This window comes from Haemaphysalis longicornis, unplaced genomic scaffold (assembly GCF_048455015.1).
Source record: "Haemaphysalis longicornis isolate Haplotype H1 unplaced genomic scaffold, Haemaphysalis longicornis Haplotype H1 scaffold_10, whole genome shotgun sequence".
NCBI lineage: Eukaryota > Metazoa > Arthropoda > Arachnida > Ixodida > Ixodidae > Haemaphysalis > Haemaphysalis longicornis.
Genome location: NW_027526204.1, coordinates 139470209 through 139488030, shown reverse-complemented (window position 1 = coordinate 139488030; position 17822 = coordinate 139470209). Strand labels below are relative to the sequence as shown.

At 50.3% G+C, this 17822-nt stretch overlaps 1 protein-coding gene across 9 annotated transcripts in view; it reads right to left on the bottom strand.

Annotated features, from left to right (window-relative positions):
- Positions 1-17822, bottom strand: part of LOC144159464 (uncharacterized) — a 286980-nt gene that overhangs the window by 41527 nt on the left and 227631 nt on the right. For 7 of the 9 annotated variants that reach the window (XM_077690975.1, XM_077690970.1, XM_077690976.1 and 4 more), the window contains exons 5-12: positions 15416-15458; positions 13476-13494; positions 11483-11799; positions 8987-9530; positions 7143-7320; positions 5042-5413; positions 1545-1703; positions 828-1016 (exon numbers count right to left, since the gene is read on the bottom strand). In XM_077690975.1, the coding sequence (XP_077547101.1) occupies positions 828-1016; positions 1545-1703; positions 5042-5413; positions 7143-7320; positions 8987-9530; positions 11483-11799; positions 13476-13494; positions 15416-15458 (1821 nt within the window). Of the gene's footprint in view, positions 1-827; positions 1017-1544; positions 1704-5041; positions 5414-7142; positions 7321-8986; positions 9531-11482; positions 11800-13475; positions 13495-15415; positions 15459-16200; positions 16259-17822 lie in introns of those variants that run through there. The other 2 variants (XM_077690973.1, XM_077690979.1) reach the window with 2 other exon arrangements.

Here is a 17822-nt window from a genome sequence, read left to right as displayed (position 1 = left end):
CAGTCGTCATTGAGCTGCCAATTTGACTCCCTGGCCCCGTCAAGCTGTAGCAACAGCTTTCTTGCCAGGGAGACCAACATTGTATTATGTTGAGAGAAAAAATAAATTTGAATTATTATTATTATATATGCCAAAGTAAGGGCAACAACCTTTTCTCTCAACTAAAACATGGGTATATTTGGCATAGATCATGAGTACTACAATTTGGGACAGCAATAATTTTAAGAGATGACTGGCGGGGCTTGTTTCTATGAATTCGTGCTAGAGGAGATTGTCATCGGTGCTCGCAAGCGTATCAATATCGCCAGTGGCGACTGCTCGCGGTTTGGGATACCTCAGGCCGGGAATAAATGTGGGACAGAGAATTCTGTTTTCATTCTCTAACAGCTTCGCGCAAGAAAATTCTCCTTCATCGCCGAGCAGAGGGCGGGGTAAAATTTCCTGTCGATTAGATAAATAAACTTGCCTTGAATGGCTCTTATCGAGAAAACATTTCACTCCCAACGCGCCGGCATTTTCGGCAGGATGGGCTAAATTAAAGGGACCCGGATATTAAAGAAATGTGGAGGATAAATTTAGGCAGGGAAGGATGGATGACAGAACGACCTTATCGCCGACGTTTCGGCTAAGAGAAAGAAGGCAATGTTTGGAAGACAAAGTGAAGACGGGAACTGAGAACAAAAAAATCGAACGGAAATATATGTGATCTAGAAGGTGACAGAAGCGATATTACCGTAAGTGTCTTTCGTGGCGCGCGCGCGCGTAGAGAGAGAGAGAGAGAGAGAGAGAGAGAGAGAGAGAGAGAGAGAGGGGCCGGATGCCCTCACCTTGAGCTTGGTCTCGAGCATGGCGTATCGGGCGGGCTCCTGAGCCATCTCGACCATGGCACCGAAGGGCCCCGCGTACGCGCCGCCAGGCGGCGGAGGGAACTCGCGATGTGGCGGCGGCGCCTGCTGTTGCTGCAGCGCGCAGTCCGAAAAGCGCAGGCCAGGCTCGAGCTTCGGCTCCTGCTTCACCTGCGTCCAGGTGCGCGTCGAGCACGGTTCATCGAGCGGAGTGGCAGTTCGAAAGGGCTGGTCATCGTGCTGGACACAAGCACTTCGCTACACCTTTTAGAAAAGCCCGACTGAAATCAAAAGGATTTCCAATATTTTAGGCGCCTGTTTGATTTCGGCTTCGCGAGCGGTACCCCTCCCACTAATACTTCCGCCGGAAAATTAATTAATTAATTAATTAGTTAATTAATTAATTAATTGATAAATAAATAAATAAATAAATAAATAAATAAATCAGCCGCCAGAAGCCCCCAGAACGTTCAGACCACACGATTGCTTATTTAAATAAGACTGGTTAAAAAATGTTGGTCTAAACTGCCCGCAACAACAACAAAAGAAACTGATCGGCTCACAGTTTCATGGATATTCATGCACTTGGACTCCTTCAGGACGCCTCCTTAAAGCGTCAATACACGCCCGCCTCTTGCCATCGATCGACGTTTATACTCCCTCTGTCTCCGTGTAGGGGTGCAGTCTTTGACAGCGCACCTGTACGTGGTGCATGGGGCCGAAGTGGTGGCTGGGTCCCGGCGAATGCAGCGGCAGGCCGCGGCCGACGGGCGCACCGGGGGGACTCCGCGAAGCCCGGCCTCCGCCGTTGCTGCTCGCGTGCTGGCAGCAGTCCTCGCGACTACTGGGCTCTTCCACCTGTGCCGTGAGAACACGAGGCGTCTCTAGTCAGACAAATATAGCGGCTAATGCCTAAGGAAGCGCTCATAATTGCCAAGAATGCGTAGTCATTGCTGACAGTGAAAAACACGAGAATCGAACAATGAGACAGCGCCCTACCCCCCCCCCCCCCCCTCCCTTAATGAAGCAATCAAGGCTGCGCTCTTGTAAAAAAAGCTCAAACGATTACGATACTCCATAATGCGAAATTTGTGCGCAACGCGAAACGCAGTCTTCTCGAACACGGCGCATAGCTGCTGTGTCTGGGGAAGTGATCGCGTGATTAGCGAACCCACGGCTGCCGCGCTACTGTGCTGTTATCTCGCAGGGCGTCGCCGCCTCCAGCGATCGCATGTTGTAGCAAATTGTGTTTGAGCCTCCAGTGCCAATGTCACGTGGTTCGGATGAGCCACAAACGCAGGAGGAACGCCTGGTGAAAGTGTGAGGAGGAGGCGCTTCGCGGCGGCGACGCATGACGAAAGTGTGAGGGGGAAGCAATGAGAGAGATGACGTCATAGGAGCGCGTGCCGCCCTCCCCCTCACACTTTTGCCACACTTTCCTCCCCTGTTTTCGTTCTGTTTTCGCTCGCTCGGTTACAACGCCGTCGCCATCGCCGCCGCCACACCACAGAAGCGGCCGCCAAAGTGCTTGAGCACTAAAAGGTTCCCGTTCCAGACCGAGAAAGCGGCTGACGAAAAGACAAAGCTGTCTTATGTTTTCGAACACTAGCTTTGTCGACAGTGCATAGGAGTTGCAGTAGACGTTTCGGCATCTAAGCGGATTCAGCACTCCACATAGGTGAATGTATCGTCTCATTTATCGTTATTCCCTGCTGAGCAAGGAAGGTGTTCGAAACACCTGGCTTTTGGAATACCTTTTCAAAAACCACCTGCTGCTACGAGTGCGGTAAGCTGATCAGATAACGATTGGGGATTGATTGATTGATTGATTGATTGATTGATTGATTACTTGATTCATTGATTGATTGATTGATTGATTGATTGATTGATTGATTGATTGATTGATTGATTGATTGATTGATTGATTGATTGTAGTGTTTAACGCGCCGATGCAACGCAGGCGATGAGGCGCGCCGTAGTGGAGGGCTCCGGATTAATTTCGACCACCTGGGGATCTTTAACGTGCGCCGATATCTCGCACACACGGGCGTTTTCGCTTTTCGCGTTCACCAGAAAAGCGGCCGCGGCCGGAAATCGAACCCAATACCTTGGGTTCATAACGACGGGGCGAACTTTGATGTGCTGTTTGCTGTCATGTCAAGACGGGTTATATCAGCTCAGCGCTCCGTCGTCCGTGAAGTCCCTTCGGGTCTTTTTTTCCGGCGGTCTTATTAAATATGGTTTCAGCTTTTTCTGGTTTCAGTTACTAAAGAAGATTCAAGCTTTCTTCAACTCTCTCTCTCTCTCTCTCTCTCTCTCTCTCTCTCTCTCTCTCTCTCTCTCTCTCTCTCTCTCTCTCTCTCTCTCTGCCCCCCTTCCCCACTTCCCATTTCCCAGTGCTCGTCTTATTGCGTATCCGTCTGTCTGCCTCGCAAACCGCGTGGTGCATTCCGCCATTAGGAATACGGAGAGCCGGCTTAGACAGGGCGACGGGGAGTTACGCAACACAGGCGTGTTTCTGAGGCGCGTGGGAAGTTTCTCTGATGGCGACGTTGTCTGTCGCCATCGCTTTCACGATAACCTTTTCCGGGCCGCCAGCGGGATTCGCACAGCTTAAAATTTGTTCTATTTTCCGGACTAGATTAGATGGCCAGAATTCGTTGTTTCAGACGTTGGTTAGTGAATATTGAGAGCATATTTACAATGCCCCCAAGCATTGGATATCTTCCGTAAACTCAAGCAGTACTGTACTATATTACTGCGACAAGGGTGAGCACAAGTTAACATTGGCGCGATTGGCACCTTAAAAAAGACGAATTAGCCGGTATTGCAACTGCTACGAAAGGCTGACTGGCGCCACCTGAGCATCCAGGGAAAAACTTTTGTAATGCTATCTGTCGAAAGCGAAGCACGATAGGTATAAGCCAAAGGCGGTGCTATTGCGCGCTAAGAGGCCGCACAGGGCTTCAGAGAACAACTGCGGGCACAGAGCCGAAAACGTGATCCCTACCACCCATATTTCATGCCGTCGAGTAAACGGTCGGTTTGTAGGTGATAAAATTAAAATAGTGGGGACTTGCAAAATGAAGGCGTTCTTGCGGCCAGTTCCTGTGTGTTTCGTGCACTTCGGTTACGCACGTGGTCGATGGAAGAGCTATTTCTTTTTTACTTACACTGGCTGCACTGGGGCAAACAATGCAGCATGTGTTCATTTTTTTACTAACGTGTAGCTCCAGTAGCCGTCTGCACTGACCTGCACTAATCCGCACTCATCTGCACCAGTTCCGGTAAAATAAATGTCTCCGGAATCACCCGACGTATGTGTGCCATAGAGTTTCATACTAATCTATACTAGAGGAAAATCTGGCGCCAGTGTCTAGGGGAGCTGCGCTTCAGAGAGCGTTCCGTCATGTACCGGGGAGGCGCCATGAGAGGCACGTTCCACTTGTCTTTGGCATGGCTCATGAACAGGCTGAAAAGTTGACCGCGGCTTTAAAGAGGCAACAATGTTATTTTAAAAGGTTATTTAAATGTGGTGAATTATTATAAATATAGAATACCGAAAAAATTGATTCGTCAACGATTATTTAGAAGCTTTATGCAAGACAAGCACGAAAAAAAGTTGCAGAATGGCTCTGGTCTGTACTAGTTGGTACATCTTCGATGACAATCAGCTTCAATAAAAACGAACACAAGAAAGAGGGAGAAACAAGACACACAACAGCTGATTCCCATCGAAAAGAAGTTTTACAATCCTTGTTGATTTTGGCTTCAAGTGTAAGAAGACGCCATGTGGCTGCCAAGTCAAGTAGGCGAGGAACGTCGCTCGCTGCTATGGCGGCGTCCATGACGGAACGCGACTGTAGCGACATATTTCCCTGTAGTATATATTGTGGTATGAAACTCTATAGTGTGTACAGAGTGGGGGAACCAGGAATTCGCCATGGGAACACCCGCAGTTCGCTATATTGGCGGCAATCGCCACGTACGCAAAGCGCCAACGGTTTTGCAGCCATCGCTATTTCGACCGCATGAGTTACTGACGTCGGCACCACTTTACCCCTGTGACGTCACGCTTCTTTACTATTTCGACGGCATGAGTTACTGACGTCAGCACCACTTCACCCCTGTGACGTCACGCTTCTTTAGTAGATATGCACGAACACAACCGCGCTTATAGCGTCCAGTGCGCTCACTTTAAAGCGCGGTTGGTGGTGGTCGGCGTGGATGGAGGCGCACTGCTCCTCGATCTTGATCAGCCTGCCGACGTCGTACGTCTCGCCCGGGCGACCACCGCGGCCGGGCGTCGCCAGCGGAAGCGTTGGCTCGGGCCGGTGGCCGCCCGCCGGCAGGCCAGCGTAGTGTCCACCCGGGGTGGACGAGGAGCCCGCAACGGGAGGAAAGGCCGCCGCCGTCACGGGGCTGGAACACGAGGACTGCGACGAGCCCGCGGTGGCCGCGGTGCTCGCCACGTCGGGTGTCGCGGGACACTGCGTCGACGACGATGACGAGGAAGAGGAGGAAGATGACAGCGACGGCGGGGCTGGCGTCGACGATGGAAACGCCATCTGTCGGCAGAAGGGTGCGCACGGTCCCGTTGGACGCCCACGGTTCAACGATATCTCGTTTTTCATTGAGACGCATGAGCATTGCACTGGGTGAAGAATACCGGGAGAGCTGCTTACCCAATTAGTGAACATTATTAAAGCGAAGCTTTACTATACTTTCGCCCAGTGGTTTCGCCGTGGATGCGCAACTCCAACTTTTGACCACAGACACACCCACCCCCTGCGACCCACTTCTCGAAGCGCATCGCATGATTCGCCCGCCAGGCCCGCTTTCGGCGCTGCCCACAATGCCTCGTTTTCAGTCGTTCTGCTCAACCATGAGCGGCGGCGGTCGCGGCGGTTGCGGCCGATCAGCTGATCGGCAGCCGACCACCCCCGCAGCGTTCAACGCATGCGCCGCTGGGTCGTCTCGGGCTACGTGACTCATCTTGCTCCGAGTTCGTCGTGAATGCCAAGCGAGGCCAGGCCTCGTTCTGTGAGCGTTGCACAGGACCGAACGGCTTCGAGCCGTGGTTGTCAATACAGCTACATCAAAGGTTAACCAAGTGAAACCAAGACTAAACCAGACTAGGCCAAGCTTTTGCTTTGCAGTTCCAAGTTAAGCTGAGCTAAGCCGCAACCACTTTTTCAATCTAATATTTAGTAGGTATTCAGTGGACAAAATCAATTTTTGCTGCTGCGGTGCTGCGAAGGGGTGCCGGACGAGAACTCTGCATAATTAAGAAGTGAATAGCGCGACCAAGGCGGATGGACACAGAGGCTGACCATCTCCGCAACTCTCATTTTCTGAACCTCCGAAAGACCGCGAGGAGAAGGTGGGCTACCGAACCCAAAACCTCTCCATCGCGCCCACGCCGTCCTAAGTGCCGGACAAGAGCAGTGCGAAGGAACATCAAACAGCCGAAGGGCTGCGTCAGCACGCTCTGCAAATGCTGTGGCACTTAACAGTTAATCACTCGGAATTCTGGTACTGAAAGTACTCCACTCCAGTGTCATTATCTCGCAACGTGATGCAAAGAACGGACAGCAGGTCGACCATTCGAGTAAGAGTGGCTTCCGCGGCAGAGAAGAAGGGTAGAGCCAGTGGACTCTGGAGGGCTGATAAGTCAAAAATTAAAGCAGTTCCATTCAACGTGCCATCTGTCAAGTGCGGTGCAGTGATTTGCCAGAGGAGCTGGCACCCTTTCTTGACTAGTTTCAGTATCAGCCTGGCGTTGATTTTGAAAGTCGTCAAAAGAGGGCGCCGCAGTGCCTGGAAGGGTTGACACTGGATGGAGTTCTCATTAATTTGGGGTAGTTAACGCGTCAATTCATGCTGTTTTCCTTATTTTATATTATTTTGTACTTATTTTGGGCCTAGCAACGGCAGCCTCCGTGCCAACGGCGCAGCGCGAAGATCACCCCCCCCCCCCCCCCCAACACTTTGTATATGAGTAACGTGCGCCTTTGTGGCACAATGGGATAGACATCGGCTTCGTACCGCGAGGGGCTCAGGTTCGATTCCGACCAGGAGAAGCGGTGATCATCTCAAAGGTATGTTTGGTTGCGTGACGCTGTTATTACGGTGGCAAGACACCGTGACCCCTGACGAGCTACGACGACAAGTCGGGCCCTTTTAATCAAAATTGGGACAGGCAATGGCTTTGGATGACGCCGGCTAGTTTCAAGACTATGGGCGAGTCCTTCGTCCTGTCATGGACGTCAACAAGACATGTCTGAGCCGCCGTACCTGAATGCCCTCGGGCGTAGCCTCCCGCTCTGCGTGCCGGCTGTCCTCGTCGGTGTCCTTGGCGGCGTCCCTCTGGTGTGCCGGCGCCGCGTTGGACGGCGTCAAGCGGTCGCCAGCACCGCAGCTCTCGCCCCGGCTCGTCTCGGTGTCCATCGACTCCTCGTGCTCCCTCGTCGCTCTGCTCGGAGAGGCGAGAAAGAAAATGGATCGGCGTTTCGATGGGGAAACGGCAGTGACCATGGGCGTCGGCAGGACTTTGTTTTGAGGGCGGCAAACCCGTTGCATAGCGAGGGAAAGGGGGCAAGTGCTGTTGTGGCACGGTGGAAGGGGAGGGGGGGAAGGGGGGGGGTGGCAACCCCCCCCTCCAATGGCAGCGAATAAGTTCACAAGAACACACCAATACCCGGTAAATCTAACACATATAAGTAGACTCCCTTTAAGCTGAACTCGAAGGGACTGCGAAAATTTGTTCGTATTACCAGAAATTCATCTTAAAGGAGCCATGAAGAGAAAACAAAAGTTTGTTTTATTCGAAAGATTAGGTGTTTCATAGTACCCCAAGCGCTTTCCCGGAAGCAAATGATGCTTTATTCACTGAGAAATAACGCAATTTAAGCCAAAATTTTAAATCTCCCGCTAAAATTGCACATTTGGTGACGTGAGCAATGGTGTCACACGGGCCGGTCCATGAAACAGATACTTAGTATGTCGACTCCATATAGCACCCACACGCGGGAGTCGACCGAGAAGGCGGCCATTTTAAAAATGCTAGTAAAACCTAGTGCACCCGCAGCCCTAGTCATGGAATCGCCTGATCCGGAGAACAAAACTCTCGCCGAGGAGCTCCGGCTTGCATTTAACAACCTCACACCACTTGAACGCTCAACGCTTCTAAGTGCACGAGCGGCAAGAGTTGTGGGATACGCGGTGGACGGGAAAGCGACCATTCCGCGATAGCCACAACAGACGAACGCCCTGCCGTCGGCACCGCTGCCTCGTCAGCGCCGTCGCCACGGACGAATACAGACTGGTACGTATGTGCCGTATTTTTATTACGGTTAATAATAGTTCAACTTCAGTAGCAGTATCGCTTATGCCAGTTGGCCGGTGTCGTGTATGGAAAGCCGTTCGCGCGAGCTCTCTGCTTCGACCAGAAAGATACGAGCGTCAATGCGCGGTGTTTACGGCATTTTTCCTCCAAGGTCAGAGCGCCTCGAACCCGAAAATTCGTCTGCGCGACGGCGAGATGTCGAGCTCGGCCAGGCGGTTGTTTCGTACGCATTGGCGCACACGCTTGCGTGTTCGTTCGGAACTTCAACCGTTTACTCCACCGTTCTTTGTCATAAAAAGAATGTGCAGTATGTTTCACGGGCATTTAGCTCGCTATGCAAACTGTAAGCCCTGCCTAACATGCGTTTGCTTTTGCCGGCCTCCGCCAATCGCAGAGCTTAGCCCATGTGACGGCATAGGTTCTGTTGCGGGAAATGAGCTGGTGGGTCGCATGACCATTCCCGTTTTTCCTAATTATGTAGCTTATTTGAGCGAAGTTTGCGTTATAAGTGGTGTCGTTATGGTTCTAACGAGGCAATCTTTCGAATGAACCAAACTTGTGTTTTCTCTTCATGGCTCCTTTAAGCGGAGGTTTTTCGTATTGCATACGTCACAAGAGAGCAAAAGTGTTGTTCGTCTTAACCATAGAGTTCGTCCTAATCAAATTCGTCTTAATCGGAGTCTACTTATTTCGAAATCCTCCCTGTCCCCTTTTCGTCTCCCGGTACAAACGGGGCCTGGTGGAAACTCCGCAAGGCGCGCCGTTGAGGACGAAGCCTTCCCCCTACACGTACCTGGGCGTAGACGCGGGCCGGTCGGGGCTGGCGTCGGAGGGCGGCGATAGCGGCGAGCGCATGGGCGATCCCCCGGGCACGCTGCCGCCGTTGGAGGAGGACGAGGCGCTGAGCGTGACCACGTCCTTCCACGAGTTGGCCACCGACTCGCTGGTGGCCCGCTGCGGCTGCTGCTGCTGCTCGCCGCCGGGGGACTCGGCGTTCTTCTTCTTGTCGAACAGGTTCTCGAACATGGGCTGCACCTCGTCGCCGCCCGGTTCCTCTTCGGACGTCGCCTGTGCCAGACCACCGGTCAGGCTGCGCAGCGCCGCCTCGGCCTCCAAGATGCGCCTCGCGTCTTCGTCCTCGGCTACGCCCCCTCCAACCGCCGCTGTCTGTGGCTGGGCTCCGAGGCTTGTGCTGCTGCTGGTACTGCTGGTGACGACGACGGTGCCCGCTGTGGCGCTTCCGCCTTCGCTGCTGCCGCCTCCGTTGTTCCTTGTTGAGCTGCTGCTACTGCTGCAGTTGTCGCCAACGCCCGTAGACGAAGTGACGACGTTTAGACCTGAGAAAGGGTGATGAGTGGGAGATAAAATTGAGCGTTACAGCGGCAAGGAAGAGATTGAGAAAGCATGCGATCAATGGAAGAGAAAGCGAGGGGAACGAAAATGAAAATGCGACGAAGGAAGGGAGTGGAATATGGCCGTGATTTTTTTTAGAATAAAATGCACTGCAGAGGTCGACAAGCAAGAATATATTACTTGGAAGCTAGACGAGCCTTTTAAAGGCAACGAGCTACAAGTTAAAGGTGAAATAGGATTTACGAATAGCGTGTAAGGAGCGACAGGATTTGCTTGTGCGAGATTGTAACCCTTTCGGCCCCGGTGTCGCCATTTGACAACACAACACAAAATATCTTCTAGAGGCTTAAGAACAAAACCAAAACTGCTAGTTTTTTGGGCAAGAGTTCTTCAAGGGTGCCTCTTGCGTTAGACATCACGGTTGTTACGCTTTCGCGGAGCTGCTCGCTATGAAAAAAGAAGCTGCAGTGGACACAGCTTATGACGCAAGGGCGGGTAAGGAAACTGAAATGCCGGTTTGTCAAAATGGCCCTATATATGTAAATACTAGCACTACCAGCTTTATTTTTTCCCTGTAGGCTCAGGGTGTCGTAGCTTCTAAGAAAACAAGCAATTTTTTTGTTTATACTCGAAAGAAAAATTTTAATTGCCTAATGACCCAATATTTGTCGTGCCTGCAAATTAGAAAAATTCTTGCCGACTCAATGCTTCGTTTCTACGCTTCTGAGGCGCAAAACTTACGAGAACATAAAAAAAAAAACAACTTTTGCTCGAAAAAAAAATTTCAGGGCTGAAAGGGTCAACAATCCTTTGATGCGGCACTTTTGGTGCTTTGTAATTTTGAATATTTCGTTTAGCAGCTCAAAACGACGACGATGAACACAAAGATTTCTAAAGAAGGCTAGCGTTTCGTCTGCATTGCTTCTGCGGTTGGTTCAAACAAGTAGATCCAGAACGTGTGTGCCATAAAAGTAATCTTAAGTAGCCGTCACTTTTGCTGTGACTTACGTCAAATGCCTAATTACGTTCAGCGTGAAGGTTTGGTTTCTCATTTATATTTTTGTTACCCAGAGTCCTTTTGACTCCGGCGAAGCCAACATTCGCGATCACGGCAACTCGAAGCTGCTTTCACTGCATAGCTAGACTGCGTAGCGGCGAAACATTTTGCGCGCACGCACTGCAGTCTGGACTAAGATAGAAGTTTTCATGAAATTTTGAGGGCGTGAAAAAAAACTTTTTCTCGTAATTTTTTTTTCGGAAAAATGACGGTTCCGCACTGACCTATAAAAAATTTGACATACATCTTCGATACTAAACTCTTAGGCGTCTCATCAAGCGCGAGAAGTGACCGTATTGGCTGGCGACTACACGAATGAAAACAAAGTACAGCAGCTGTAAAGAGTAAATAAGTAAAATGCACACCGAAATTCATTTGTGTTCGAATGAGATTTTAACGCGAGTCGCCAAGTGCTGCAGCCAAGTGCGGTAACTACAGCCCACGATGCCGCAGTGATGCCGCACGATTCGATAATCGCTGGATTTCGCCTTCAAACCCCTTAAGAGACTTAAGTACCCTATAAATTTTTCCGTGAACACTGAAAAGAATATTGCTTCATGTTGCGTCACAGCAGTACTCACAGAGCTTCCGCTCCCAAAATATGGGCACAATTTCACGTCAGGGCACTGATTTCAAAGCGTTTCCCGGAAAATTGGTTGCATCCCAACAAATTTCCCCGTAGAAGCGCTGTTTGTCTTTTTCAATGTTATCCTGGTTGAAAAAAAAAAAAAAAAAGCGAAAACAACTTTATTTCCTATTGATTTTTTTTTTCAACCGCTCACATCTCTAGTCGGTACACTATGAAAAACTCCCAATAAAGCGAGGAATCGGAATAGCGAGAGTTTAACTAGGCCTACTCGGAGGTCGTGCCACGCTCACCGGATTCGGGCGCGTCCGGCAGGGGCGGTGGCCTGAGTTTCGGCGGACTGGGCGCGCAAGGAGTGTCCGCTGCCCGCGCGTTTCCGGCGACGGTGCTGGTGACAGCACTAGCGCTGCTGGTGGTGGTGCTACCAGCGCTGGTGGTGGTCGGCGCAGCCGCCGCGGGTGCCTGGTTCTCGCCAGAGATCCCCCTCAGCCGCGAGAGGGCGCCGTCGGCGTCATCCTGGACGGCGCAGGGCCGCGCCGCGGTCCGCTTTGCGCCCGCAGCTGCTGCAACTGCGGCCGCAGCGTCGTCGTCGCCTTCCGCCCTGCGCTTCCTACGCATCGGGGGAAGTGTGGACGGAAGTGTCAGCGGAAGTAGGACCCACTGGCGTACGCGGCGGGAGACCCTCCAATTGTTTTAGTTGGGGGCTGGGGAGAGGGGTAGAGGGAGCAAACAACGTCACTATCACCGCCTACCCCCAAAATAAAGAGTTATTCATATCAAGCTACACATTAAGCTTATAAAGGCTTCGATCTTTGCCCTAACGATAGGATCAGTCTCGGAAATACCTCTGGAGGAAACAAACAAACAAACAAACAAAAAACAAAACCAGCAAGGTCGCGTAGCTTGCGCTGACGACGTATATAAGTTGTAGGTTTTAATTTACTTCTTCCACAGACCTATTATTTGCCCATTGTTTTGTTGTATCCCTTTAGTCTCCCCCCCCCCTCCCCACTTTTTTTTTTCCCGTTCCCTTTTTTGCGGGGTCCGGCTCCCCCCAAAATGACATCCTGTCTACGCCACTGGTAGGATCGCTTACTATTCGCAATGAACTCGCGAGTACCCCAAGGGACGAGAACCCAAGCCCGGCAGCGCTCACAGCGCTGCACACGCGAATCAGGACCGCGAAGTGAGAAAAGTAAAATGCGGATTAGGGTAGCAGTAGAGGGTCAGAGCTCAAATCGCCGACAGCGAAGGGATCAGCCCGTCTGGCAGTTTCCGCTGTTACAGTGAGCCGCCGCCCATGTGCGATGGCAGTCCAACGGATAATGCACCTTGGAAAGTGTCCCTCGCAAACCTGCCAAACCAAAGCGATCTTTCTAGATAACGCAAATTTCTATACTAAGGACAGCCCGAAATATCTTTTAACTTAGCAGTAAGCTGCAAACAGACTTGAATCATGACAATTGAACAGGCTAGCAAGCAAGAGGTTTAGCGAAAAGCCCCATGGCAAAGTTAAAAAAAAAAAAAAACAGAGCCGGTCATTTTGTATGCTCCGCAGACTCGTAGCCCGACACTCATTTACAGAAATTAAATTACGAATTGGAAGCTTGTAATCTGCATTCCAAAAATGAAAGGGTGCGCAAAACGCTTGCCAACAGTTCACCCACAGCCAGAGCTAAATATATATAAAAAACAACCTTTTAGCGGCTTCTGCTAATAGTGAAACAACAAACCGGTAACCAATCGACTGGTTACTCTAACCTTTCAGTTTTCTACTCTCCGCTTCACACTTCCATTCTCTATTGCTCACTCGTGCGTGAGCGCGTGTGCTTGCGTCCGAAAAAAACGACCGCAATTATCGCGAGCAAATACTGCAACGCCACATTGGGTGCTATCCAACGTTTACATGACTGTTCCCAGTGCCTAGCCTCTTACGACTGTTAACGACCCCGTCCCATTCTAATGCGTACGTTGTCTTTTCAATGAATTACCCCTTCGCCAAATTATGTCTATACCGACGCGCTGAGACCAATAACGTTTTAGTAGGGGCGGGATGGGGGATTCCATACGGCATGAATTCATGAATTGCACCTAAGGCTTAGCAGTGCCGGTTCAGAAGGCTTTGAATAAGGGAACATTAAATTACTTCACTGACTGCTAACAAGCCCCTATTATTCAGACAAAGTTTTGTAAACACAAACACACAAAGAAGCACGATGACAAGCTACTAAACATACGTTCTGTGGCGGAACGGCAAGGAAAGAAACACCGAGCGTGGCAACTTACCTGCTTATTTCTTGAGCAGCTGTTTTGTAACGTGGTGAATAGGGCAGGCGAGAGAAAGAGAAAATTGATAGGGAATTAAGCTGTCAGAATATCGGCAACATCTGTGAAACAACACACACGGCACTATACTTGGAAAGAAAACGCCCCGCTGCGTAAGCGAGAACTTCCTCCTCATGCCGCGCAATGGTGTATACGCAACGCGTTCGTATTAATGACATTTATTAGGGCTAACTGTTACCTGCCAGACACACGTTCCCGGTAAAACCCAGCCAGTATACGAACTCGCTTGAAGAGTAATTTTGCTGCCGACGAAGTCGCGTCAGTTCTCCCAACTGGCGTCCGCGACAAGACCATGCCCGTCCCCCCTCCCCCCCCCCCCTTTTTTTTTTTCGCGAAACTGACCTACCGACAGAATGACCATTCATCTGGCGATTCCAATGGGCTAAAAACCAGGCTTGGGAGGGGCCTAGCTGGGTGAATTATTCTAGGCGAAGCACAAAAATTTGTGTGACGAAGGTGTTTTGGAAAAGCAAAAGCGGTCATCCTAACGTTAAAGTGATACAAGCTATAGGCAGTTTTATGCATGATTTAAGAAGGTTCTTATATTTCCTAAACAGACCCGCTTTTTTAACGAGAATGCCCATTAGCGCATGCTAGACAGTGCGTCGCATGAAAACAGTCATAAGTAAAGAGATGCAGAATGTATGTCTTCGTGTTTTCAAAAGAACGGGAAGTCCAACATTTTACCGTGGACTTCACTCGCTGGCTAAAAATTGCTAGTGCGTACAAAGCTCGTTTGTACAAAAGAAAGAAAAAAGAAAAGAAGAATGCAGTGATCTACAGTGCAGTTATAACGATGCGTTCATTAAGGCATGTAAGCCTTAATAGTGTAAAGAGCATTCGAGTTATTGTTTCTGTACCGAAGGCTACGATCAAAACACTTACCAACGGCTGCATGTTAAGAGTTAGCATTTTATATTCGGCGCACATTAGTAGAATACTTATACGCAAGTTTGTGGCGTCTATAGCGCTGCCGAGGACTGATATCTCGGCTGCCTGAAAATTTGTCTTTAGTTTATTAATGAGCTGCGTTGGCGCAGTGTATACAAATGAGGGACAGAAGCATTGCCCGGTGGTTACTTTGGACATAGACAGCGCGAGATAACATTTTTTATTTGGAAACACTGAGTCGTTTAACACTTAAGCGCTGTCCTGTCTACTTCTCGTTCCTTTTTTGTGCTCCGTTTTTTTCCGCGATGATTTTCAATCACGAACGTTCACCAACTCGCCCAAATCACAGTCCTCTTGGACATGAGTTCGCACTACTACTTTATGACGAATTTTTCTGGAATGGTTTTTTTTCCGTGCAAACACTGTTGAACAAATCGAAAACATGCCGTTCAAAAAATTTTCCGTTCAAGGGCGATTTCTGCGAAACAGAAAATTTCGCATCCCCCTGAAATGCAGCTGTAAGGCCACAGAGGAAAGATAAATAGCTCGCAGTTGACGAAACATTCGTCCGAGTCCAGGATTATACTTAAACTGCGAAGTTCCTGATAAAGCTCTCTGCACTCGTACGGCAGCTTTCTCTGTACTCGTACGGCAGCATTTAATGTGGATGCAAAATTGTCCGTTCGCGTGAACTTACTCCACCTTGGGGGTTTCTTCTAAGACAGGTCGATAAAGGGCCATTTCGTTTTAACAAACTTCAATGTTTACAAGCTGAAATAGTTAACTGACCCCGTCTACAACCACGGTTTAATTGCGCAAGAAACATCTCTGCAGAACAGCGAAGACGATCAAACGGCTCAAAAATTGCATTAATCCTCGAAGTTTTATCGTGTCGTAACAGCTGAACGCTTAGTTCGAATAACCTTTCCGAGTAAAGTGGATAAATATATCTGCCGAAAAAGGCACAACATGCTACAGCGCGTACTTACCCGGAGGTCCTTTGGTGCGCGATACTTTCCTTGGCTCCTCAGCCTGAAAAGAGTAAAGGAGAAATAAAAATGAATGAGTCGGCGGCTAACGTATATCACCGGTTCCAAGAAAACTGCGACGCAGGCGCAAGTGGTCAGAAAATGATAAAAGTCTACTGCTCAAAGCTCCAGTATTCTTGAATTCCAAATGAAAGGCCGCGCATCACACCAACATTATATCATTCAGAAACAAAAATAGTAAATAGTGTCTCCGCATCGCAAAACACCTGTCAGGTTCGCGGACCCGACAAATCTAACAACGTAGACAACTTGCTGACATGTAAATGGATACATCTAGCAAAGAGCATTTCCCTTTTTTTTTGTCGGTATTGTGTTCACTTCCTTTACGCTATCTCTTTTCCGATAACGCGTATCATTTTGGAATTCCGCAAACAGAGTAAAGTAGAGATTTCAGGGCAAGAAAACGACAAAAAGCGAATGATGAAGTAAAGAGCTCCGTGAAACGCGATGCACATCGGACCACAGATTCTTGCGACATCGAACCAAAAGCTCGTGTCTTTCGATCTGCTAACGTCGCTGTTGGACTAGTCAACAAGAGGGTACCCAGCACGAGGCCTTGAGGCACACCACGCGTCCGGCATCCACATCTATTACCATAACACCTTTCCCAGTCCCCATACTGGGATGACGGCTTGGGGCTTTCTTCGAAAGGCGACGTCCGCAGTCACCGGACTCACGCTGTCAAAAGTGACGTCTTCACCCGAGGACAGGCAGCGGGTACTCACTGACATATCCGCAACAATCCCGTGACCCCGTAGCGCCGGTTTTCCGTGACCTGCCGGCACTACACATCGCTACGCTTAGGCGGAGAGCCTTAACGACGTACGACGCTGTTCCGAGCGCAGACCGATCTAGCATTGTAAAAGCGTTTTCTTCATCCCTTTGCTTCACAATGGACAGCGTCAGCGGCCACCTTGCGACACTCGAAACTGCATTAAGAATCAATCAGCAATAAGCCGTTCGTGCTTGAAAAGAAGAAACGTCAGACAGAAAGCCCCTTACTTAAAAAAATATATATATATACCTTGTCTATTTTCAGTCACTCGAAATTACCTCGGACATTCATTGTCTGGTTTGCAGCGAGACAGGGACGTAGCTACGACCAGGAGCGGCAGTACCTACATTTCCCGCAAACAAGCTTAAGAACATCGACTCGACATTGTTAAAACAAAAGTGCGAGCGTCCTTTTGTAGACGTCGCGCTTTTTTTCTGTCCACACCGCTCTGTGAGGCATAAGACAAGAGAAGTACAACAAATGACCCTTGCATTAAATTTCCGATGACCCCGAAAGCTGCCTGTCACGTTCGGTCCACGAAGCTCGTAAAGAACAGCTCGTCTAATTTTGGCGCGGCCAAGCAATAGATCACAGGGCAAGCAAGTGGTTCAACTCTCTCCGAGGAGAGGGCCGGTTAAAAACAGGCGCGTGTATCGTTATGCGGCCGACCTTTGCAAAGGCTGGCCGCGGTTCCTCGGCTCCCGCTGTTGAGTGCAATAGCTCGTTTCGCCCGCCCGTGCACCTGCGTCTGTTTTTCTGCCACGAGGCGCGGAAAGCACGCCGCCACACAGCTGTTGGGCAAGGACGCCACGCTGGGCTGACACTCAACCGCACGGTCACGGCACAAACACCGCAGATGTCGCTCGCCGCCGCCGCCGCACGAGGTGTTGCGTACGACAAACTGCACTCGCAATGGTTCTTCACCCCTCCTTCCCGCCTTAATGCAACCCAGCTCAAGAACACTGGCGAAAAAGCGTGCAGACGGTGAGCAACGCGCCGCGATCGACGCAGACGACGGTAGGCTTACGGCGTTGGCTTTCCCGCACAACAGAACCCTACGCGGCGTACACCACCGCCGCGGACACTCCACAGCGTAGCTCGTGGGACGATGGAGAGTTTATAAATACGCCGGCTTGGGGGCCGGTGCTTATTTGGCGTGGCTGAGTTTACCTAGGCTTCGCCGGGTGGCTTCGGGGACGCTCCGTTCCGGCCGCGGTGAAAGCTCCGAGCGCTCGAAGTCGTATGCACAGAGCTAATCCGGTAGCAGACGACACGCTTGCTCCAGCGACGTTGCGCGCTCGACTTCGCGACGGTTGTTGCAGCAAACTCAGAGGTGCAGGACCCTGTTGTTTTCTTGCCGTACGTGCGGCGCGCTCTCAGCGGCCACACAAAGGCCGGTGAAACAAAAAAAGCCTGGAATTTTGTTGCGTTGAGCGATGAATAAAAAGAAACTGGGCGACGCTGAGCGATGCCGACTGGGCGCGCAGGGCTGCGCAGACGCAAATCGATTGCGCGAAGAGTGTGTGGAACCTACCACCCTCTGGCGGATGAGAGTACTACTAACCGAATCCT